Source organism: Eubalaena glacialis, chromosome 3 (genome assembly GCF_028564815.1).
Source record: "Eubalaena glacialis isolate mEubGla1 chromosome 3, mEubGla1.1.hap2.+ XY, whole genome shotgun sequence".
NCBI lineage: Eukaryota > Metazoa > Chordata > Mammalia > Artiodactyla > Balaenidae > Eubalaena > Eubalaena glacialis.
In genome coordinates this window covers 89,128,928-89,152,048 of record NC_083718.1, presented here as the reverse complement: position 1 = coordinate 89,152,048, position 23,121 = coordinate 89,128,928, and the positions used below count along the sequence as shown (strand labels likewise).

Here is a 23,121-nt window from a genome sequence, read left to right as displayed (position 1 = left end):
ATAAATAAATAAATATTAAAGAAAAGAAATCTTCTAATGTCAGAGTCAGTTTGAACTGTCAGTAAGAACTGTTTTAGGACCGTCACAGCTCCTGAGCCCTGAGCCTGTAATGCCTAAAGGATGAAGTGGTTTTGCTCTTGATTAAAAGTGGACCAATGATGCAAGTACTCTAATTTACAATTTTGATGGTGGAGCTCCATTCTCAGGTTATTCTCAGAACTTCCCATGCCTTTCCCTAAACTTAGACCCTTCCTTTCCATGTCTGATTCCACAGACAGAATGTAAACTCCTTTGGGAAGAGAGCATGGGGATTTTTTCTTTTTTCTTTTTTTTTGCCATGCTGTGCTGCATGTGGGATCTTAGTTCCCCGACCAGGGATTGAACCCGTGCCCCCAGCATTGGGAGTGTGGAGTCTTAACCACTGGACAGCCAGGGAAGTCCCATACATGTATTTTATTTATTCTTGGAGTCTTCCATATTGCCAAACTTGCATAGCACTTTGTACAGAATATGTGTGTAAGCAGTGTTTGTTAATTAAATAAATGGCATAGTATTATGCACAGCAGCATGATGTAGTGGGTATAGATTGACCTAGATGTCAAAAGACCTGCACTCAAGTCCCTGGTCTGCCACTCCCTGACTTTGGGCAAGTTGTGCAGCATCATTGTATTTACCCATATAATTAGCATTTCCTTTGTGTAGATCCAGATGGTGTCATTTTCCTTCTGCCTGAAGGACTTCCTTTTATATTTCTTATAGTGGAAGTTTGCTGATGATTAATTTTTCAACTTTTGTATGTCTGAGAATGTTGTCTTCATTTTTTTTTTTAACATCTTTATTGGAGTATAATTGCTTTACAATGGTGTGTTAGTTTCTGCTTTATAACAAAGTGAATCAGTTATACATATACATATGTTCCCATATCTCTTCCCTCTTGCATCTCCCTCCCTCCCACCCTCCCTATCCCACCCCTCTAGGTGGTCACAAAGCACAGAGCTGATCTCCCTGTGCTATGAGGTTGCTTCCCACTAGCTATCTATTTTACGTTTGGTAGTGTATATATGTCCATGCCACTCTCTCACTTTGTCACATCTTACCCTTCCCCCTCCCCATATCCTCAAGTCCATTCTCTAGTGGGTCTGTGTCTTTATTCCCGTCTTGCCACTAGGTTCCTCATGACCTTTTTTTTTTTTTCCCTTAGATTCCATATATATGTGTTAGCATACTGTATTTGTTTTTCTCTTTCTGACTTACTTCACTCTGTATGACAGACTCTAACTCCATCCACCTCACTACAAATAACTCAATTTCATTTCTTTTTATGGCTGAGTAATATTCCATTGTATATATGTGCCACATCTTCTTTATCCATTCATCTGATGATGGACACTTAGGTCGCTTCCATGTCCTGGCTATTGTAAATAGAGCTGCAATGAACATTTTGGTACATGACTCTTTTTGAATTATGGTTTTCTCAGGGTATATGCCCAGTAGTGGGATTGCTGGGGTCTTCATTTTTGAAAGATGTTTTTGCTGGCCTTAAAATTCTAGGTAGATAGATTTTTTTTTCCCTTTCAGTACTTTAAAGATGCTGTTTTACTTTCTTCTGGCTTGCATTAATGAAAAGTCTGCCATAATTCTTATCTTCGTTCCTCTGTATATAACATCATGTGTTTTTTCCCCCTCTGCCTGCTTTTAAGATTTTCCCTTTGTCAGTTTTTTTTTTTTTATAAATTTATTTATTTTTTTACTTTTGGCTGCGTTGAGTCTTCGTTGCTTCACGCAGGCTTTCTCTAGTTGCGGCAAGCAGGGGCTACTCTTCGTTGCGGTGGGTGGGCTTCTCTTGTTGTGGAGCATGGGCTCTAGGCACACGGGCTTCAGTAGTTGTGGCATGTGGGCTTCAGTAGTTGTGGCTCGCAGGCTCTAGAGCACAGGCTCAGTAGTTGTGGCGCACAGGCTTAGTTGCTCCGCGGCATGTGGGATCTTCCCGGACCAGGGCTTGAACCCGTGTCCCCTGCATTGGCAGGTGGATTCTTAACCACTGCACCACCGGGGAAGTCCCCTTTGTCAGTTTTTTTTCAACTTAATTGTGTGAGAGTTGGTGTAATTTTCTTCATATATCTTGTGCTTGGGGTTCAGTGAGCTTCTGAGCGTGTTGATTTATAGTTTCATCAAACTTGGAAAATTTTTTGGCCATTGTTACTTCAAGTGTTTTTTCTTTCCCCTGACCCCTCACCTCCCCTTTGGGGACTTCAGTAACATTTATATTAGACCACTTGAAGTTTTCTAACTACTCACTATTAATTTTTTCCCAGTCATAGTATCCTGTGTAGTAGTTCATTATGAGCAGTTTATATTGATATGTCTTCAAATTTACCGGTCTTTTCTTCTATAATGTCTAGTCTGCAGTTAATTCCATCCTGAGACTTGCCATCTCAAACATTGTAGTTTCCATCTCTAGAAATTTGATTTGACTCTTTTTATATCATCCATGTATATACTTCACATGTTCAATCTTTCCTTTAGTTTTTTGAATATATGGAATACAGTTATCATACTTGTTTTTATGTCCTTGCCTTTTAATTCTATCATCTGTGTCAAGTTCTGGGTTGTTGCCATTGACTGATTTTTCTCCTCATTATGAGTAACATGTTCCTGTTTCTTTGCTTGGTAATTTTAACTGAATTCTATACATTGCAAATTTTACCATCTTGCATGCTATTATTGTGTTTCTATATATATTCTCAAGTTGTTCTGGGAAGTGGTTAAGTTAATTGGGAACAGTTTGCTCCTTTCAGGTATTTCTTTTAATCTTTGTTAGGCAAGACCAAAACAATGCTTAGTCTAGGGCTAATTTTTCCCTACTATTGAAGCAAGAAATGGGGAGTCTGCTATCTGGAAGAATAATAAAATTAAATAAAATTAGAAGGGCCTGGAAAAAAGAAAGATTAATGCCTTGCAGTACAGTCAGTGTAAACTGCATAAATGGAGACTTTGAATTTGTAACTCATCTTATCCATGTATATTTGATTCTGAAATCTGCTGTGCTCTGAGCTGTATGGACTCTTGGGCTTGAAGTATATGTTGAGGAAGGCTGACATTGGAGCCCAGGTTTTGGGGGGAAAAATGCTAAGGTTTTGGAGGGTGCTATGGACTGAATATTTATGTGCCCAACAAATTTGTGTGATTATTTGATTAATGCTTGTCACTTCCACTAGAAGTAAATTCCATGAAAGCTAGGGCCCTACAACTGCCGGATATGTTGTAGTTACTCAGTTATGCAGTATGTGTGGAAAGAATGAATCAGGAGTGGGGGTAGTGCACCCCTCCCCTCTCCCACCTCTGTCACCTGAGTGCACGGGAGCTCCATTCCCCTGTGACTCAGGATCACCTCCCTTAAATAGCTCCTTCAGATTTGCCTATAGTGCCACACTCCAATGGTTCAAAAGCCAGCTTTTTGAACTGGTTGGGGGATGATCAGCCCTTCATTTCTTTTCTCTTTCATCTCTGGCCTCAGGTACCCTTAATCAGCTAATCGCTCCAGGAAATAGATGATTAAGGAATAGGAAGGGAAAGGTGAGGAGAGTTCTCTGGTCCTATCCATCCTGTCTCACTTTAGGCTTAACTAGAACTACCTAGGATGTTTGTTTGTTTTTATGTAAATTCCCTGGTTAATTAGAGGCAAGGGGGCAGGGAGACCATTAATGTTCCATCTACCCTTCCTATCTTTTAGAATTTCATTTTGTTTCTTTTAGAAAATTTTGTTCTTTTCATTTTGCATGGTTTCCAAGTATATTAGTCTTCTATTTTTGCTGTAACAAATTGTCACACATTTGGTGGCTTAAAACAACACACATTTATTCTCCTAGAGTTCTAGAGTTCAGAATTCTGAAATCAGTTTCACTGGGCCAAAGTCAAGGTGTCAGCAGGGCTGGTTCTTTCTGGAGGCTCTAGGGAGAATCCGTTTCCTTGCCTCTTCTAGTTTCTAGAGGCCACTTGCATTCCTGGCTTGTTGTCTCTTCCTCCATTTTCAAAGCACATCACTCCAATCTCTGCTTCTACCATCACATGGCTTCTCTCTCACTCTGACTCTTCCTGGGTCCCTCTTATGAGGACCCTTGTGATCCACCCACTCAGATAACCCAGGATCATCTCCCTGCCTCAGGCTCCTTAACCTAATTACATCTGCAAAGTCCCTTTTGCCATATGAGGTAACATTCACAGGTTCTGGTCTTTAAGATGTGGACATCTTGGGGGACCATTATTCTGCTGCCACACTATGACTCTCATTTCTTGGTAAACACCGATATCTTGGACAACTTCTCAGGCAACACAGAATCCCTGATTTCTGCCTGTAGTCAATAGTTATAACATTCAAGGCTTTTGTGCTGTTGTTTCTAAATTGAATATGGTGTTCTAGAAGTGGAAAGATCTTTAATTTCATTTTGAAAGATATAAGGACCGCACAATTAGAAGTTTAACTAGAGATTTAAAGAAATGCTATAATCCCAACTTTACAGTTTATTGTCCTGTGACTTTAAGTCATTTTTACTTCTCTAAATTGTAAAGCTGGGGAAAACACAGCAATGTGTCTCAGATTTATCATTTATAAAATGAGAATAGTGGTACCTACTCCATAGAGTTGCTATGAGGATTTACTGAATTATATTTACCTAGCACTTAAAAATGATCAATAAATATTTGTATTATTACCGTGGCTATTTTGCAGTTTATTACCATGTCTCACCCATGGAAAGTATGGGTTTCTTATGTTAAAGAGAAAACCGCAGGCCCAAAATGCCATCAGTGTGTTAAAGCCCATGATACCAAACCTAGACTTCGTATATGACTTAATAACAGTTTCGACCTTCCCTAGAAATGTAATCTTAATCAACCAGTTTGGGACCGGGTTCTGGTCAGCACCAACGAGGTAGTCCGTCCTGTGGGCCCTCTCCATTTCCCTCTCCCTCCCCAAGAAGAGGCAGTGTATGTGATAAAGATTATTGCTGGTCCCCAAAAGAAGATATCCTGGCCCCATATAAACTTTTCTTTTCTTTTGCTAATGAATTCCTTGCCCCACTCTCTTTTCCATGAAAGCCTTCCATTTTGCACCCCTCAGGAGAGCCCTTCTAGCTGTTAGATGGGATATTGCTCATTCGTACATCGTTGAATAAAGGCAATTAGATCTTCAAGTTTATTTGGTTGAATTTTGTTTTTTTAACATTAGCAAGAGGTTCATGGAATACTGTAAGCCTTATGAATAGGCTTCAGGAGGCTCATTAGTCCCCAAAACTGTCTGCACAATTTAGGAGGTGAGAGGGTTTGTAGCTTTCATCAGATTCTTGTAGAGTTCAGTGACCTAAAGAGGTTTCGAGACATTGCAGTTGAAGGTAAAGAGGGGAGAGCTTGAGATAGCAGAAGGAAGCCCTCTGACTACGAGACTCCCAAGGTAGTAGCTCAGGGTTCATTCTTGGGTCAATAAGTTTAAAAATTTGATTTTATCAGAGCCCCTAGTATTGATCAGAGTTTCAGAGATTCTCGCTAGCCTAACTCACAAGAGACCAGAGTATAAACCCGAAAGCTCCCGTGTTCGTGAACGGGGATTGCCTGCCTAGTGACTGCCATGCCAGTTCCCTTGCGTCTGTCACTCATAGCTTTCCCCTGGTGACAGGTGCCCTTCACAAAACAGCCTTTTAGCTTCTGCCTGTTTCTCCTTTTGCTACAGGACTCAAAGATGATGGGATCTGCTGAGAAACAGATCCACCCAGTGGCCCCTTACTGGCATCAGGGTATCTGGAAAATAAAATAATTACTCAGAAAAATGGTAAGAAAAAGAGTTGCATAGTCAGCAGGGGCATTTTTATACAGACTATGATACTCTCTGATGAATTCTCTCTGTACCACATCAGAGTACACCTTACTAATGACCTCGGCACTCCTGTCTGTCACATGCACTGTTTTCCTCTTTTTCTCCTGGAACAGTGCTGGGTAAAAGCCAAGACTTGCCTCGAATCACCCTTTTGAACAAGCAGAATGGCCTTTCTATTAATATATTCCTTTCAGAAAAATTATAATACAATTGACTTTATTACGAGTTTTTTTTCCCCTTAACGTTCAATTGTATTTGGATGAAATAGTATTCTTCTTGCCTTCATTTGATCTGGTGGTTCCCCAAACTCCTATTTCAGGCATTTACCTTCTCTCAGGATGGTTTACTTTCTCAGGTGATTAAATTCATCCATTAGTCATTAATTCTTATTAGTTTCACTGACAGAGAGTTGCCTTTTCAAGTTCTGCTTGTACCTTACTGAGTGGCTTCACGTGCCAAACAAGGGACCCACTTCTCTTCTAATCATTATCATCCTTGTATTTATTGTTATCATCATCATCATCAACAAAACAACACTGTAAAAAGGGGCTTTTTTGTGTGTTAAAATAGAGTGATCATTTTAAAACTTAGATAATACTTGCCCCTTCTTATTAACTAATCCTTCAATGGTTTCCCGTCCTAGTTGGAATAAAATCCAAACTCCTTACCATGGTGTCGTGGTCAACGATTGGTATTGCCAGCCTGTCCTACAGTCCCCACTCCCCTTGTTTTGGTTCAGCACCCTGAATTTTTTAGGGAGGACCCACTTTTCTCACACTATTAGTGTACACTTCCGATGGAACAAATCCTCTCCCTAGATCTGAAGTGGGTGCTTTCTCTAGGACTGGCCAGTCAGCAAGTCCCTTCCACTGGCCGCAGTGAATGGTTCAGGGACAGATACATGTTCCAAGTTGGCCCAATGAGGATCAGGTCTGGACATTTTGCAGCAACCATTGGAAGACTAGTGCAGTCTTCCAGGATGCTAAACTGCTAGAATATACAGCTGAATATTCTGTTCTTCACTCTCTGGTGACATTTATGCCACATCTTGCCTTTCTGGAAATGAAGAAAACCCAGAGGCAAACAGAGACAGGAGAGGGACACAGATTACCAGTGACACCATTTGAACTCATTTCTGTCTGCACTTGATCTTTTCAGAGACCTGAGTGATCCCTTTTCTTCCCTCAGGCCAGTTTAAATGGTATTCTTTGCATCCACAAAAGTCCAGACTATTCCCATGGCCTGAATGGTCTGGCCCCCTGCTGACCTCCCCACCTCATCTCGGGCCCCATTCCCCCTTGTTCTCCCTACATGACAGGTGTGCGGACCTTCTGTCAGTTCCTAGAAAAAGCCATGCTCTTTCCCAACTGAGTGACTTTGTTCTTACTGTTCTCCTTCCCCCAGATGTTCTCCAGGGCTCTTCCTCCACTTTCAGATCTCAGCTTCAGTGCTGCCTCCTCAGAGGCTTTCCTGACTGTCCAGTATAAACCAAACATGCAGCACACGCTCTCACACACTGGACTGCGGGTTCCCTGAGGGCAGGGGTCTCGCGTGACTTGCTCAGTATCGTTACCACAGAGCCTGGCATTGTGCCTGGCACACAGGAAGAGCTACCGAAATATTGGTGGGCAGGTCCCTCGAGTGCTCCTTGACTTGTCCTGCTTTTTGCTCTGTCTATAATTCTCTTTCCTTATTTCTTTGGATAATTGACTTCTTATTTCAGTCTCAACCCAAATGTCATCTTCTTGGAAAGACCTTCCCTGATCATAATGACCAAAATAGATGTCCCCTCACCCCAACCCTCTATCACGTCACTCAGTTTCATATTCTTCATTGTACTTACACCCTGAGATTATCTTTTAAAATTTTTCTTCTATTTATTTACTTATTTTCTCTCTTCAACATAAGCTCCATGAGGGCAGAGGTTGTGTTTGTCTCATTCAAAGCTTCATTCCCAGCACCTTCAGCAGTGCCTAGTTTACAGTTTCCCAATAAATATATATCGACTGACTGAATGAATGAAAGCCAAGCAGTCATTTGTGTGCTCTGCCTTATTTAATCCTCACAACAATCTTGTGAAATAAGCACTACTATCCCAGTGCCAGTCTCATATTACAGAGAAGAAAACTAAGTCTTACAGAGGCAATGTAATTTGCCCATAGTCACATAATCATTAATTTGAGAAGTTGGAATTCAAATCCAGATGTGCATATTCTACAGATGACAATTCATCGTCTACCTCTCAAAATATCTGTTTTATTATTCCTAAGGTGAGTTTGGAGATCGCAGCTGGGCTCCAAGTAGAAAAATGGGATTCCTACTTCTGGCTGCCCCTCGCCCATGGACCTTATCATCCACAGGCAGAGCAGCTGGGCGGCTGGAGCTCCTGCACCCTCAAGTGAGTGGAGTGGGGCCTGCGTTGGGGGGTTCAACACACACAAGGAAGCAGGAGAGTGCACGTTATTTTGTGGGCTTCCAGCTCCAAGAGAGAGAGCCAAGAAAGGGCTGACCTGGGCTCACACTCAACCTTTCCCCCAAACTCAGAATCAGATCAGGCTCTCTTCCCAAGGGGCTGGGGTCAGGGGAAGGGAGGGAGTGAGGGGTCTGGAGAGAAAGGCGGAACTCTTTTCCTAATACTTCCAAGAGGGCCAAAGTTCCTGTTTTACAGATGGAGGCAATAACAGAGAGAGAGAGAGAGAACATTTGCCCCACTCAGCCCACCATTATAAAAGAAAACCCTCCAACTTACAATAGAAGTTGGAGATGGGATGAGGGGTCGGGGTGGGTGGGATGGGGAGGGATATTATCTACATTAACCGTATCAAGGCTCAGCTCAGCCAGCTCATTTAATCATATCACTTCTAAAAATTGGCTCAGCACCTCTGTACTATGTTTCCAGTCAAGTTTAAACCTCTTCTCAGGACAAGGCCTTTCACTCCTGGCCCCTCTGCGGTCTCATCTGCTTCCCGGCACCTCCCACTGCTAGTGGCCCTGGAGAAGCCATTACGAACATCTTGTAATTCTTCACGTCTCCAGGCTTTTGTAAATGCTATTTCTCTTCTACTTGGTTGTTTCTTGTTTTGTACATCCTATATGCTTTCAAGAGTAGGTGACTGACCATGAACAGCTTGAAGGCAGAATGGGTTGTACTCATCTCTGTATCCCTGGGCCTCTCAGAGTGGCTGCCCTCAATGAACATCGAAGTGTCAGCTCAAAGGCAACCTTTCTAGAATCCTTCCTGCTGCCTCTAGTTTGTGCTGAGGGGTCTCCTTCCTGCTCCCAAAGCACTTTAGCACCTCTGTATTTATCCTTCAAATGCTACACTTTAAATGTTGTTTTTCTTTTTTTTTCTGGGGAAAGGGATGTGACTTGGGCATCACCACACCCCGAGTGTTAAGCCACAGTACCTGGCACATAGTAGGTGCTCGATAAATTCATTTTGAATGAAACGTCTTCTGAATCTCCAATATGGAAAGCACTGTGCTAGGCACTAGTAGAGGGATATAAAGTTTTGTGTCTCTGATCCTGGGGGGAAATGTTCACATATATGTTGTACAGGGCACTGTGAGATAACTTGAGGACAATGCTATAGAAATTTAAGAGGAACATTTCTGACTTGCTTAGGGTAGAAATTATTACATACCCTCCCTTCTACCTGGAAATGGACTCTTATCTGCTGACTATTTTCTTAATGGTCTTAGAAGTATCTTTCGTGTGTCATTTTGAAAGTAGGTGGGGCATAAATAATAAAGAAAGAAAATAATACCCAGGTGACAGGTGTGAAGGGCCTCTGGTTGTGAGTTCAACACCATCTGAGAAGTTTGACTTGGGGTAAAGGGGTGGGGTTACCCTTTAGAGACAGCGGGCTTTAGATTCTACAATGAATGAAAGCAGAGGGTGAGTCCTGGAAGCGGGCGAGTGAAAGTGGTAACCAAAATGGGTGCTTCCCAAGTTGCTTCGTTAGCCTCTGGGGCCAGGTCCACCGTCTGCTCCCAGGACCCCCAGGGCTGCTGGGCACCTCCTGAGAGGAAGAGAAATGGAATATTCACGAGTGCTGGAATGTAGGACCAAGAAATCATCCAAACCAGTAAACAGGATAGCCAAATTATCTCCTTTCCCACTGGGAGCATTTGGTCTAACTTTTGATTTGTGCCTAGGAATTATCTGTCCAAAGTTTCGTTATGTCAGAATATTGACATTGCATAGTTCTACAGGATAAGGATCTAGCACTTGAGTTTTGTGAATGGTGCAGGACAGCAGAACACAGCGGTTAACTGGGCCAGATATGTCTAAAACACTGAATTCTAATTCATCTATGAGCATCCCTGATCCTAGGTGGCCTTAAATAATCCAAAATGGAATTTTCCAATATTCGACAAGGTGGGGCATGGAAGAGCATGTTTGTTGTGGGGTTTCAACATAAAGGAGTTAAGAGCTGGGAAGTGCCTCCTTGGTCAATATATAAATTAGGCCAGACTGACATCTCATTTTCCTTTTCTTCTTTTTTTTTTATAATCAGAGAGGAAGTAGAGGAAGAGGAGAATATTGAACTTGAACAAACATTCTGGCTGGTCCAAATGCATCAGGCCCTTGCTCTCTTTTAAGCTCATAATTCTCATTGCATCATTCATTTGGAATTAATCACTGCTTTGTGAGGTCTCAGAAACGGTTTCCCACTGCTTTTTACTATTTAACTTTCCGTGTCTGTGTCTTTGGCACCCTCGGATGTTAGGCCACCAGAGGAAAGGGGCTACGTCTTTTTGATGTTCGAGCCTCTTCAGCATCCAGCACTGTGCCTTGCACATAGTAGGTGCATTCAATAAATGCTTGTTAAGGAATTAGTGAATGGGTCCTTAGGAGGAAAGAATGAAGATGAAACATTTCTCTCACGATGAGGACGAATATTTCTCAGTTTATTTCAGATATGAATCAGCTACTCAGCGTAAATTGTGCTTCTATATACTCACCAGGTGTAGAGAAATGCTTTGGCTGAGATTGAGAAATTCATCTCGGGAGAATAATATGGTGGGCGGGGATCTGAAAGCTCCGAACCGCGAGGAGGGGGCGGAGTCACAGAGAGTTGGAGCGTTTCTGTCCAATCAAAAGGAGACGGTAGGAGCAGGACGGGGAGATAAGGGGCAGCGGGAGATCGCGAATCCTGCCCAGTTACACGAGCCAGCCAGCCGGAACAGCAGCTTCTCCGTTTAGGTGTTTCTGCCCAGGGAGAGCTGCCGATTCCGAGGCCGACTCCAGCAATGGCCTTTGCAGATCTACGGAAAGTGCTTATCAGTGATAGCCTGGACCCTTGCTGCCGGAAGATCCTGCAAGATGGAGGGCTGCAGGTGGTGGAGAAGCAGAACCTGAGCAAGGAGGAGCTGATAGCCGAGCTGCAGGTTAGGCGAGCGGGAGACAGACTAGGGCTGCGAGGCATCCTCCGCGGACACTGGGTGACCAATTCCGGCCCAGCGCGCCCCACCCTCACCCCCATCGCTGGTGTCAGTCTTGGGGTCTCCCGAGATTGGGGGCTGGGAAGGGGGGGAGGGAGAAGAAGGAGGGAGGAACAAAGGGCGGCAACCTGCAGGATGCAAACTTTCCGTTCCGTTTGCAACCGCGTGTTTCACGTTGGCATGCCTCCCGCCAGCATTGCAAAGTGCTGGCTGCTTCAGCTGGTCCTGCAGGCTGCCCGCGGGATGCCAGCGCGGCTTCCCAGGGCCGTGGCGCGCAGTGGCCCTGGCAGCCCGGCGCCGCCTCTCCCCACCTCGCGCGGGGGCTCTGGGGGAGGGGCGCCAAAGTGGCTTCCCTGCTTGGAGCTCAGGGACCGGCGATCCTTCCCCAGACAAGCCCTGGCTCGCCCAGCCAAGTCCTGCTTTCCCTGGGGGGCCCCGGCGGAGTCCCACCCTGTTCCGTGGCTGCTGGAGAAGCTGCAGGGAAGGGGGCCCGGCTGGAGCGGCAAACGCCATACCCGCCTTTCGTCTGATGCAAGACTGCGGAGAGTTTTCACCGCCCCTCTGCCGCCTGGGAGCGCTCGGAGGAAAGAGGGGCGGGCGGGGGGCGCCCGAGATCTCCGCGCCGGCCACGCGGCAGTCGCCTCGGCCGCCGCTGTCCAGGCTTAGTCTCCACCAGTGGGCTCGGCGGGGTCAGGAATGGCCAGATCGGACGAGATTCCGATCCCAAAGCCCCCGGAAATGTATATTTCCTAGCAGATCTTTCTCAGGAACGTTATCACCGTTTGTGCAGTTTACTTCAGATCTTTCTCTAACTTGTTTGTAAAAATCCTGCGAGGTTTGGTGGCCTCTTCCTGCCTTATAACATTTATTTCGTGAACTCTTCACTCCAGTTTCTGCACTTCTTACTTCTGTACTGTGCCCAGCGCCCAGGTGTCTCTACCCGACCCGTCCGGATGTATTCTCCCCTGCCCCCGAATTCCCACACCCCGCAGTGTAGCCTCCTACCAACTTCAACCAGTCTCAGCGCGGGGTCCACCCTCTCCAGAGTCCCTTAAATCAAACCACAGAGGTAGCTGCTGTTGCTTTAGCTGTGAGGCAATCGCATGGTCTTCATAACTGCCATTGTATCTCCTGCTGTGTTTCTCCATGGAACCCCTGCCGCTTCTCCCCCACCCCGTGGTACTGTATTCTGCCCCTGGCTTGTAAGCAGAGAAGTTTCTGACTGGTCCCTGTCTTTTTTTTTTTTTGGCTGCGTTGGGTCTTCCTTGCTCCGTGTAGGCTTCCTGTAGTTGCGGCCAGAGGGAGCTGCTCTTCGTTGCGGTGCTCCAGCTTCTTACTGCGTGGCTTCTCTTGTTGTGGATCGCGGGCTTCGGTAGCTGTGGCACGCAGACTCAGCAGTTGTGATGCACGGGTTTAGTTGTCCGTGGCATGTGGGATCTTCCTGGACCAGGGCTCGAACCCTTGTCCCCTGCCTTGGCAGGTGGATTCTTAACCACTGCGCCACCAGGGAAGTCCCTGGTCCCTGTCTTAAAGAAGCTTGTCAGCTAGTTAGGAGCCTGGCCAACACACGGTGAGAAAAGTGACCAGATGACACAGTAGTTGAGTGCTAAATGAGACCATCCGGCAGCCTAGCCTCTGCCTGCTTCACTGCGTTGCAAATGGAGGGAAGCGGGTGATCAGCCTGGACTCGGTGGGGGCCAAGGGCTCAGGACGTGATCCTTGGACTACCCTAGGACTGGATGGGAAACAGGCACCTTGCACTTGTCACCTGCTCTTTTGTGCAGATGGTATCAATGGCCTTGGCTCTGGGCAGTGGCCAGAAGGAAGTGGAGTGGTCTCTAGATTCTCACCTCCACCAGACCACCGGGTTGGGAAGAGTGGCCTGGACTTGGGGCTTTCCAGCTTTGTTATGGAAATTAAAATTCTGTGCCCCGGGGGTAGGGTGGGTTGAGAGGGAGTGGTAAGTGTGGAATTGACTAGAATGGGAGGCCTTGGTCACTAGTGGAGGGTTTCCATGGTGTTGGGAGGTCGGCCGGGTGGGTGCTGGGAATCTGGGGCTGGAACTTGGAGGATGTTTTAAAGGCACTGAAAACTCCTGGCAGGAGAGGAGGGGTGTTTGTTGGCTACATTGTTGGGTGATTTGGGAGTGCCCAGTCTTCATGTCTGTCTTTGTAAAAAACGCTAGGTTCAGACTGCTGGTTAGTCTCCTTGGGCCACTGGAGGGTCCTCATATCCGCACCGCCTCTTGTTATTGCATGGAGAGGTGCCTGGGTTAGTGGCCCTGCCCTCCCCTGTTTAAACCTTTTTAATACTGAAAGAAACTGGAGCCCATTGCCTGAACCAGGCCTGGCCTCCGTTCCCACTCCTTGGTATTCTGGGCAGGCACAATTTATTCTCTCTCACTCTGTGGTCAGGAAGTACAATCATCCCCCAGAACCATGCTTTTCAGACTAGAAGCAAGTCACAGCTCATTAGTGGGTAATGAAGTCCATTTAATGGGTCATGATTAGCATTTAAAAAAACAAAATAAGAAATATCAGAGAGCAATGCAGATAGTTAAGGATAAGTATTGTGTCACGAAATTTGTTTCAATTATGTGTGTGTTTGTGGTGTGTGTGGTATGTGAGTATAAAATCACAACTTAAACATGTGTTTCTTACTGTGGGTCTTAGTCAAAAGTTTGGAAAACACTGGCTTGGAATAATAAAGCATCTTGTTTGGAACTCAACAAAACTCTTACTTAGACTGTGTACCCCTCTTCTATCAGCAGATGTCACATCTTAAATAAGCCTAATATGCAGGAACATTTAAATCTTAGCATGTATCAGTGGCTTTTAAACTTTGACCATGGCCCACAATAAGAAATTCATTTTACATTGTAACTCACTATACACACACATATGTGTACACACATACACTAAAGTTTCATGAAAGAATACCGTTACTATATGTGTTGCGTTCTGATATTTTCTTCTGTTTCATTAACTAGCAATGCTGGTCAGAATCCTCTAAATGCGTGCTGGTAATGCATTTAATTTACTGAAACCCCTTTATATCTTTATTTCAGAATTTGAAGCAAGGAAAAGAAGGGAATAAAGTTCGATGCAAGAGTCCATGTTTTGAAAGGCTCTTTTAAAATGCAAATTTCTAGCCTTTACACTAGGATTTGGTTTGCAAAAGTTAAATAACCATCTACTTAATCAGGATTACACATATTGTGCCAAACACCGCCTACCTGCATTCTTTATAGCTGGGGAACATGATCTGGAGAGTTTCTCTGACTTCTCCTATGATGTAAGTCAGAAGCAGGAGCAATGCTAGAATCATCCCCAAGGCCAAGCCTGTTGTTGAGAAAGGAAGCATGTGTGAACTTGAGGAACGTGAATGGGTTTCCACTGCTGAGTCTGCATAGTTTGTCCGGAACAGCCATAAATCCAGCAGAACGGTGGCCTGTTGTTTTCCAGCTCTGAAGCAGCTGGGGCACTGGGAGTGGGGAGGAAACCCAAGTGTAGCAAATGCCTGTTCCAGCCTGCATTCTTATACAGATAGAGCATGCACAAAGCAGAGAACAGTAGACAGCAGAGTGGGTGCAGTGTTGAGATTCCCACTGCGGGAGTGCCAGAGAGGACCTTGGGGTGCTGCAGAAGAAAGTTATAATCACTGCAAACTGCAGGGAAGATGTGGGCGGATTTGAAGCAGAGGAGAGGCGTGGACTGCAGGGAGCCAAGTCTCAGAGGGATGACCTGGGGCCTGAGAAGGGGACGGAGCCTGGAGTGCAGGGGTTTTGAGGGATCAGCAGGAGGCAGGTTGGCACACAGGCTCTCAGTAAATGCATGCTGATTGAATGACTTCTGGTTGTTTTTTTTTTTTTTTTTTTGGCCACACCGTGTGGCTCAAGGAATCTTAGTTCCCCAACCAGGGATTGAACCCGCGCCCTCAGCAGTGGAAGTGCAGAGTCCTAACCACTGGACCACCAGGGAATTCCCTTGAATGAATTTATTGATGATGTGTTTGAATGAACAGGAACAGGGGTAGTTGAGGGTGTAAAGGGTCTTGAAAGCCCGTGAACTCTGGCCACAGGAATGCCCGGATCGTGTGGGACCAGCGTCTGCTGAATGGGAGTCTGCAAAGGCAGATTCCCACTTGGGATGAGCTCTGCATGTACATCTGTGCTGGTCTGACTGCAGGCTCTTCAGACTTCTTGGCTTCAGAGAAAGCTGGGACACACCCTTGAGGGAAAAGTAGAGAGAGACTGCAGGATAAATCTCTGTAAGGGAGATCCTTCCACAAAGAGAGGTTGTGCTCGTTAAAGAAAAACGCCATGCTGTTTCTGGGCTTGTCCTCAGGGTCTGCAGGAATGGGGTGGGCTCCATAGAAGAGGGAGTCTGCACCCTCTTCTACAGGGGGTCTGTCCTGTGGGAAGCAGATTCCCAAGGTTTGCGGAAGGGCTGGCAGCTTTGGAGCGAGCATTCAAGGAGCATTTTATTCAGAACCACAGACACAAAAGGCTTGGAGTGCCCGTGAAGGGTCCTCCATCCAGCTGTCTGCGGTCTGGCACAGCCCCCAGCCAGTGAGGATGCATGAAGCATTCACGCCTCCAGAGAAGTAATTCTGCAGCCTCCCTTGAACAATCATCCCAGTGTTGAGAAGCCCTCCAGATCTAAATAGGCTGCGACATAAGCTTCATTCCTCTTCTTCCCTCCATGGAGAGAAAAGAACTCTGTGCTCTCTCTGCATGTAACTGCTCCAAACTGGTCCCAAGGCTCTGGGCTTGCACACATTAAACACAGCGTGGGTCCTTGCCCTAGGAGCCAGAGGCCCATGGCCTTTCTCTGTCTCCAGAATCCGTGTGGTGGGGAGGGAAGAGAGAAGGTTCTCATGGGATCCAGCTGGGTGCTCCACTGGGGAAATGCAGCGTGGCTTACAGGTGTCAGATCAGATGTGGGAGGGACCCCAGGGGCCATCTGTTCCAATGCTCTTATGTTACAGAAGGAGACCAGGGTTCGGGCTGACATGACTTGGTACAGTGACCCAACTTGTCATTGCCAGCCCTAGGCCTAGAACCCCAGCCTCCTGGTTCCCAGCTTGCTGCTTGTGCAGTGACCCTTGCTGCTTGCTCACCAACCTGGGACAGCCAGCTTGGGACAGAGTGTGTATTTGCTCACCTGCTCCATTTCCTGGGGATTCTCATTGGGTGTTTGGCAACAGTATCCTTATTCTGCAGAAGATACCACTGGATTCTGGATGAGCCTAAGGAAGATTGTCCTGGGGTCTGGCTTAGCCCCAGTAAAATGGCTATGATGAATCCAGAAAGTCTGATTTTTCACATAGGTATAGTCTTAGTCTAATATTGCCTGGTTTTCCAAGTAACTATGGACAAGTTTAATTATTTTCTCCCCTTCCCCTTACTTTGGTTTCTATTTTAGGAAATGTTTTTCTTTTAACAATTTTCTTTTATTCACTTCATTTATTCATCTATTGAGTGCCTTCTGTGTACCAGGCATAGGGGCTTACAAAGTAGAATCCAATCCCACCTCTTCCCATCAGTAGCTCCGTGTCCAGTGGAGGAAGTGATGACCATTGAGTGGGGCCAGATATCATGCCAGGCGTTGTACCTTCCTGTCTCATTTCTTCCTCACACACTTAAGGAGGCCGAAGCTCAGAGTCATAGCTTGTCAGGGCTGGAGCGTGGATGTGAACCCAAGCCTGAGTGATGGCGGAGGCTTTCAGATGTGTGTGCATAAACATGCCTTCCTTTCCTTGAATGTATCCAAAGTCAGCCAGCCTGCAGGAACTCCCACTTTGGACAGAAGGGCTTTACGAGGTCTCAAAGACCAACTCTGTGCATCCAGGTGTTTCTTCTTCTGCCTCAGGACTGCGAAGGCCTTATTGTCCGCTCGGGCACCAAGGTGACCTCTGATGTCATCAACGCGACCAAGAAGCTGCAGGTGGTGGGCCGGGCTGGCACGGGCGTGGACAATGTGGATCTGGAGGCCGCAACAAGGAAGGGCATCCTGGTAATGAAGTAAGTCGTGGAAGTGGTGGTGGGGGCGGTGGTGGTGTGTGTGGTGACTGACCGTGAGGAGGCAGGAAACACCTGTAGAGAAAGCTGGGTCAGAGTTAGAAGGGCTTCCAGGAGGCCGCCTGCTCCGGGCCAAGTCCAGACAGGGGGTCAGCGCTCACAGCTTAGCGGTTCCCGGGGTTTTTGACACAGAGGCTCTCTTTGTAATCTCAAAATGCTTCACAAACCTGCCCCCTAGATGCTTGCATGCCTGCAGCCTGGTTGGGGAATCAGAAGAATGCTGGTGGATTTGTCTCAGTCCCTGCTTCAGCCCTGCCCTTCCCCCTCGGCTGTTTCATCTGGAGCCAGGTTCTGTTGGCTCTGCTTGACTATGGTCTCCCTTGTGCAGCTGCATAACCTTTGCTAGTAGACAGACTCTCCCATTCTCTCTCTTCCTCACTTCCCTGCACCCTTTGGGGGCCGGGAACCCAGTTTCTCTTTACTCCGGGGCCAAGAGGGAAGGGGTCCCCTTTAGAGCTGTTTTTGCAGAAACCCAGGGCAAAGGTCATGGCAGCATGACAGCGCTAGGCAACACTCATTTCTGGCTCCGGTCTGGCATGTAGGTGGTGTGGCAAGGTTAACCCTTTCCACTTCTCTGTCCTCGAGCCTTTCCTCTTCCCTCGGGAGCCTCATTGTCCTCAAGACTTTCCCCTCCCTTCCCTCCACTTCCCTCCATAGGGTAGGGGTTAACCAACCCAATCGTCTGCCTGAGGTCAATATCCAACAGAAGAAATGTTAACCAGTAACCCATCCTCCAATCTTGCCCTGGACCCAGAGACACCAGCCCCCTTGGTCCCCGCACCTCTTCCTGTATCCCATGCAGCCTGATCATTCGCTGGGTGAGACAGGAAGCCAGGTGTTCTTATGGAAAGACAGACTCTGAGAATCCTTTTCTTATTTTTTATTTTTATTTATTTCCTTTTGAAAAGTTCTGGATTTTCAAGGGAAAGAAACTGTTTTTTTGGTCTACTTAATTTTTTTATTATTATTATTTTTTATACGGCAGGTTCTTATTAGTCATCAATTTTATACACATCAGTGTATACATGTCTGAGAATCCTTTTATCTTGATTTTTAACTTTTTAAAAATAGGATCTCTTGACCTTTTTTCACCTTATAACCTTCATTTCCAGAGAAGACCCAGTAGAGGGAAAGGAGGGTGAACACTTGTGTTAATAAATTATTCCAAGAGCAACAAGAAAAAGCCTTTGAGAAGAGAAAAATAGTTTCATGGGTATTATCTCTATTTTCCTTTCTGTAAGATGGGTAGGGTCAACATTACCCTATGATTTAACTTGTGAGGATGATTTCTCAGCGCAAAACTTGTTGAGAAATAGAAGGAAAAGTTAAACAGGAGGAGATAAAAATATTAGCTTTGTTACTAAAAATAAGCCAGGTTGGGCAAATTGATAAAGGTCTGTGGGCAAGGGGCTGACCTCTGTATCCGTCACGGGTACAGCCTCGATAAGACTGATGGCATGAAACTAACACAACAGTGTTAAATCAACTATACTCCAATAAAAATTTTTTTAAAAAAGATTAATGGCATGGAACAGCAGGGATTTGTGCTTTCTGTAGGCAAGTAGATCCTAAAGTAAGAGGAGAGAGAGAAGGGCTGAGCCACACGTCTCTCTCCCAATCTATTGAGATACTTCTCTGCCGCGGGAGAAGTGAGTTTGGGTAGAGAAATGAGTGTGTTTCTCGAATGGAGGTCCCTCCGCAGGAAAACATAAAGCCAGGGCAAAGGGGTTTTCTTCCAGCCCTGGGGTTAGGGCAGGAGTACATCACAGAACCCAGGGCAGTGGCGTGGTGTTAGGGATTTTCACTAAGAACACGTAAGTTCAAAATGTTGGCGAGAATGTGGAGAAAAGGGAACGCTCGTACACTGTTGGTGGGAATGTAAATTGGTGCAGCCACTGTGGAGAACAGTTGGAGTTTCCTCAAAAAACTAAAAAAAGAACTACCACATGACCCAGCAATTTCACTCCTGGGTATATATCCAAAAAAACCAAAAATGCTAATTCTAAAAGATAGGTGCACGCCAACGTTCATAGCAGCATTATGTACAATTGCCAAGATATGGAAGCAACCTGAGTATCCATCGACAGATGAATGGATAAAGAAGATGTTTTATATATATATATATATATATATATATATATAATGGAATACTACTCAGCCATGAAAAGAATGAAATTTTGCCATTTGTAGCCACATGGATGGTTTTGGAAGGCATTATGCTAAGTGAAATAAGTCAGACATAGACAAATACTGTATGTTATCACTTACATACAGAATCTAAAAAATACAGCCAACTAGTGAATATAACAAAAAAGAAACAGATTCACAGATATAGAGAACAATCTAGTGGCTACCAGTGGGGAGAGGGAAGGGGAGAGGGGCAACGTAGGGGTAGGGGGTTAAGAGGTACAAACTATTAGGTATAAAATAAGCTGTAGGATATACTGTACAACGCAGGGAATATGGCCAATATTTTATGATAACTATAAATGGAGTGTAACCTTTAAAAATTGTGAATCACTATATTGTACACCTGTAACTTATATAATATTATACATCAACTATACTTCAATTTTTTAAAAAGTAAAAAAAAAAAAAACCCATAAAACTAAACAAAACAAACAAAAAGAACGGGTAAGCTTATGGAGCAGGAGAGAGAGCACAGCGTGTACTAGAGTCTTTCCACTGGGACAGGAGTGGGAATCCTGGGTCTGGCTGACCGATGTCCCCCATCTTTTTCCATCTTTAGCACCCCCAGTGGGAACAGCCTCAGCGCTGCGGAGCTCACCTGTGGGATGATCATGTGCCTGGCCAGGTAAGTCCCTGACTTCTGAGCAGAGTCACTCTCTGTGGTCTGTCAATTATTATGACTCCCTAAGCAAACTGACCCTGAGAAACTTAGAAACACTTCAGCTTGGTGACATGCAGGCTGCTAAGAACCTTCAAGGCCGTCAGTCCTCAACTGAACATTCATTCCACTGGTTCTGGCACACCAAGGTCAGGTGGCTTCTCAGGTTGTTTGCAAACACACAGGATGTGCACAAATCTTACTGTGTTGGGTGGTAAAATGACTGTATGAACACTGCTGTTGAACAGGCAGTGGGTCAGTGGGAAGGGCAAGGAGCCAGTGGGAGGGCGGGAAGATGCTCTTGGTCCCTTCGCAGATCCGCGGATCCTTAAACCAAGGAACCCAGGCAGCCAGGACCCCTCACGTCACTACTCAGGCCTGATACCTTCTGGGGCTGAGGAGTGATTCTTTTCCCTTCTCAAGACCTGTTCTCCTCCCTGCTGGGAGAGGATCTGGGGGAGTTCACCTTTGTTCTAATTCTTCCCCAAGATTTCTACCTGAGATCTTAGGTATTCACTGATATTCACTGGTCAGTGAAGAGGAGAGGAGATTGGAGAAAGGGAAGAACAGGGAGAATTGCACAGCAGAAGGGACCCAGCCCGGAAGGGGTCCCTGAGCTGGCTGTCTGGATCTCCCAGAACATCTGGAGAAGTGTTGAGGCCTGATGCCCTGGTATCACTTGTGCTATTAAATTCAGTGGTGATTTTTTTTGGTTTTTGGGGGGGTGAGGGAGCGATCCCAGTGCAGCTTTCTAATTCTCTCACTTTTTTTCTGGAGGTGGTGTTTCCCTTGGGAGTCAGGAGTAATCTTCCTCCTATTCCAAGACCAGCTTTACTTAAAGGAGTAGGCAAAGTGGTATGATTTAGGGGAAGCGCCCTGTCGCCAACCACTCATCATGACCTCACTCATCATCAAAACCAAGAAAGAAGCACCCTATGAGAAGGAATCACCAGTCTCTCATAACCCCTGTGTGCTGGTTTAATCAGACCGCTTTCCCAGCAGGGCAGCAGTAGAGGGGGTGGGAAGTGTGGACGGTAAAGTTGAGAGCATTGGGCAATGTGGGTGGAGAGCAGGCCTGAATGGGCCGCACAGTGGGGGACTTTGAACAGATTTTGCCTGTTCCTGAGGTGCTGGAGAAGAACAAGGACACGGAAGGAAAGAGAGGAGAATACAACAAATGTAGATTTCACCGTTCTGCCTGCTTTATTTTCTCTTGTAAGTCAGGCCGGCCTCCATATAATCCTTGGGAGGTCCTTTGCCCATGTCATGGTCCTCCCCAGACTGGCCTGGTGAGGATCCCGAAATGTTGAAACCTGGGGAGGCACCACGGCCAGCTGGGTGGAGCACCCAGAGGGAGGGTGTGAGGGTTTCCTGTGCTCCGTGGTGCTGCACGCACACCTCTTAGATGGCACCTTGCAGCCAGGTGGGCAGAGGTCGGGAGGCCAGAGCTGGGGGCTCTGTCTCACTTGGTCAGAAGCATCTGATCTGGCTGGCTTTGATGAGGAGGGAGCACTTCCTCAAGGCAAGTCATTGTCCTAAATGACATTCCTGAAATGAGGCCCCATGGGCCAGAGCAGTGAGATGGAGATTCTTCCATGAACTTGTTACGTAAGCTTTGCTGAGTTTACCCATGAGTTCGTGGGACTCTGATCATAGAACAGATTCCCATCAATGTCACCCTCAGATGGAAGTCTGTGTCCTGCTAACGTGTAGACAGGAAAGAATGCTTTTTATAAGAAGTCAGTGAAGTAGAAATACAGGAACAGTTATCTTGGAATCTCTTCTCTCTCACACACGCAGACACGCACACACCTCTGAATTTTGTGACCGGCAGGAACGCCTGCATTTAAATACTTAGGAGGCTAACTGGTGGGGATGTCTTCCTTGGCTTTGAATCGATTCCGCTACTTCTAGTTGAGTGATGCTGGGCGAGGTATTTAACCCCCAGTGACCACACCCCACCCCCATGCAGTTGTGAGCATTAAATGAGCTGATGTTTAAACATTGTTTCTTGTCTCTTCCTTTCTAGCTTCTGGAGAAGCCTGGAAGGCCGTGTCCCATGTGACACATCTTGCCCTCTGACCTCTCACATTGCCCTAACTTCCTCTGTCCTCTCCAGAAAACACATAGAGACTCAGACCTCCATGTTGACCAATAGGAGGAGATAAGCTGTGGAGTGTGTGTGTGTGTGTGTGTGTGTGTGTGTGTGGTGGGACAGGAGGTTGTGTGGTTGTTGGAAGTGTCTGGACTACACCACCCGCCCACCCCAGTCTAGCCTAACTCTCAAGGGAGAATAAGTATTCAGCTGTCCCTTGATACAGTGGAAGATGTTGTAGGTTATGGCTCTGGATGGAATAGGAAAATGGAAATTCTTGAATTTCTGGAACATTTGATGTTATCAAAATCCACCAATACCCCATTTCATTATCCCTATAAACACTGGAGGATTAGCTATTGCTTTTTACATGCCCAGAGTCACTCAGGCTGATACTCCAGCCACTGAGATGGACTCAGAACCTCCACCCAGACACCTAGCTGGAGACAAATCCCAGGGCTCCAAGTCAGGTCTTGCCAAGGGTTTCCCCCTGCTACCCTCCCTTGACTGTCCTCAGTGTTTCTGAACCTGAGCCCCCCAGACCCGGCTTGAAAATGGTTCCCTGGGGGGATGCCCGGCAGAAGTAGTGGCTGTGCAGCCACATTGCGCCTCCTTCCTGGGCTGGCAGTGTCTGGGTGGACCCGCTGACTTTGTCTGTCCTTGCAGGCAGATTCCCCAGGCGACGGCTTCCATGAAGAATGGCAAATGGGAGCGGAAGAAGGTGAGCAGCCGGCCTTGCCTCACCCCACCTGGCTGGGTGCCCGAGGTCCACTCTGGGTG

General features: G+C 46.2%; 1 protein-coding gene across 1 annotated transcript in view; it reads left to right on the top strand.

Annotated features, from left to right (window-relative positions):
- Nucleotides 1-10,979: 10,979 nt before the first annotated feature.
- Nucleotides 10,980-23,121, top strand: part of PHGDH (phosphoglycerate dehydrogenase) — a 31,463-nt gene continuing 19,321 nt past the window's right edge. Inside the window, exons 1-4 of the mRNA XM_061186094.1 lie at nt 10,980-11,262; nt 17,190-17,341; nt 20,148-20,213; nt 23,008-23,062. Of these exons, the coding sequence (XP_061042077.1) occupies nt 11,125-11,262; nt 17,190-17,341; nt 20,148-20,213; nt 23,008-23,062 (411 nt within the window). The 5' untranslated portion in view covers nt 10,980-11,124. The remainder of the gene's footprint in view (nt 11,263-17,189; nt 17,342-20,147; nt 20,214-23,007; nt 23,063-23,121) is intronic.